General features: G+C 33.6%; 1 protein-coding gene across 1 annotated transcript in view; it reads left to right on the top strand.

Annotated features, from left to right (window-relative positions):
• The window catches only part of LOC137632224 (protein O-linked-mannose beta-1,2-N-acetylglucosaminyltransferase 1-like), a 25,460-nt gene that overhangs the window by 7,454 nt on the left and 15,506 nt on the right, over positions 1-2,500 (top strand). The window contains exon 4 of the mRNA XM_068364108.1: positions 1,193-1,409. Within this exon, the coding sequence (XP_068220209.1) occupies positions 1,193-1,409 (217 nt within the window). The remainder of the gene's footprint in view (positions 1-1,192; positions 1,410-2,500) is intronic.

Raw genomic sequence — 2,500 nt, 5'->3', positions numbered from 1 at the left:
AGATCTCACCAGTCGTCTCTATCTTGAGCTTTTAATTCAATACTTCTCCATTTATCATCTACTACTTCGCGCTTCATAGTCCTCAGCCATGCAGGCCTGGGTCTTCCAATTCTTCTAGTGCCTTGTGGAGTCCAGGTGAATGTTTAGTGAACTAATATCTTTTGGGGAGAGCGAAGAGCATACCCAAATCGTCTCCATCTATCCATCATCATGATCTCATCCACATATGACACTCAAGCAATATCTCTTATAGTTTCATCTCTAATTCTGTCCTACCATTTAACTCCCAATATCCTTCTGAGGGTTTTGTCAAATCTACTAAATCTATTGGAGATTGCTTCGTGGTCATACTACAACTTATGTCCATATAGTAACAATGATATCACTAAAATGATATATAGTCTGTTTTTTATATGTAATTTCAGGCGATTTGATTTCCAAATTTTACTTAACCTAGCCATTGTCTTATTTACTTTGTTCAATCTTTCACTAAACTCTAATTCCAAAGACCCTGTATTAGAGATTATAGTTCCTAAATAGTTGAATGATTTTACTTCATTAATCCTTTTTCCTTTTAATGATATTTTATTTTTCACTGCATACTCCGTTTTCATCATCTCTGTCTTTCTTCTATTTATCTTGAGCCCAACCTCGTGTGATATTTCATGCATTCTGGTAAGCAAGCCTTACAAATCCTATGGTGTTCTGCTAACAAGGACAGCCTCATCAGTACACTCTAGGTTTGCTAGTTTCCTATCACCAATCCAGTCCAATCCTTCTCTACCATTTCTAACTGTTCTACACATTACAAAATCAATGAGAAGGATAAACAACATAGGTGACAATACATTCACTTGGAGTACTCCGCTGTTCATTGGAAAAACACACACACTCACATGCACACACACACACACACACACACACACACACACACACACACACACACATATATATATATATATATATATATATATATATATATATATATATATATATATATCTATTTATTTATATATGTGTGTGTGTATATGCTTTCAATGTTAGCATAAATGACACTATTAGAGCAATCGCTTTTGACAATAATCATTACCCTGAGTATGATATAACGGTCATGAATACGTCCGTTATTCTTCTAAATGCAGAATGTAGAACTTCAGGCATAATATCAGTTGTAGATATCCATTGTTTTCAGCCCGAGTGGCTCATGTTCCTGGGAGAGAGAGGAGACTCGGCTTTGAAGAAATTAGGTTTCAAGTACCACTCCAGATCGGCCAACGGAGAACCGTGGGTAGGAATTGCTGTAACTGGATACCGGCCAATTTCAGAGTCCATTATACCGACTGCCATCGGCAAATACCCAGCCAGCGCCTTATACTTCGACACGAATGTACTCATTCATCAAACTTACGGTAATATGAATAGATGAATTGTTTGGCTAGTTTTATAAGGAAGAAATTATTCTTTCAGCTTTTCAAAAATTTCTCTTTTTCATGCAACGCTTTCACTTATAGTCAAGAAGTATGAAACGCAAATGGTTTTAGCTCCAGTTAATTGATATTTCATGACAAATATATTAAAGTTAAGACTGTTATAGACTAAATGTTTGTTTTATGAAAGTAGTTTTTCCATATAATATGACCCATTGACTCCATGAGAAGCGGTGAAATAAGTTTTTTTTTTTCTTTATGAAAAGAAGTCTATTATGAAAATGTCAAACAGACTAGCACATTTATGTCCCACCAAATATGGACAATGATGACTGGAAAAAATTCTTTTATCTATTAGAAATGTGAACTAAAACTACATAAATAATAACGTAAAAGTTTTTAGAAAAATGTGTTCAATCCTTACATGCCTTGTATATGAGATCTACTCTCCTTTAATTTTACACAAAACTTATAAAGGTAAGAAAATAGAGCTATAGTTTTATATCTTGAAGAAAACCTGTTTTATAAACAATAATATAAAGGTCTTTAGACTTATTAATGATATCATCTTCCAAGTAGCCTTGAGATACACTAATTGTCCCAATCTCCCCACTCAGATGTCACGGTTTCTGTACAATCATGGGGACCCAAAATTATCGTAAAATGACCGGGGTTGTATAATATTGGAAATCCACAAATCAAACTTTGGTGGTCTAATGCAAGACGACAGGTTAGTTTCAGTTATGATCGTACTACCAAGGAACTAAAAAGGAACAGATTTACCCTTCATAGTTATCAATCAACCCTTCATACTGGAACAGTCGAAAGTCCAAATTGTCTTTTATTCATAAATTTGAAGTTGAATCGATTTACTAAACAATAAAAACCACTAGAAGACTTTAACAAAAGGGTACATCCAGTAAAGAATGCGATGAATTTTAAATCGAAAAAATATAATCCTATAGCCTATAATCAATATTAATCACATTAATAACATGTTATCTTTATTATAACTACCTAATCGTAACAATTTTGACTATTTCTCGTAATTCCACATATTCCTTAATACTTTA

The sequence above is a fragment of the Palaemon carinicauda genome, chromosome 41 (genome assembly GCF_036898095.1).
Source record: "Palaemon carinicauda isolate YSFRI2023 chromosome 41, ASM3689809v2, whole genome shotgun sequence".
Taxonomy (NCBI): Eukaryota; Metazoa; Arthropoda; class Malacostraca; order Decapoda; family Palaemonidae; genus Palaemon; species Palaemon carinicauda.
This window is presented reverse-complemented; position numbering and strand designations above follow the sequence as displayed.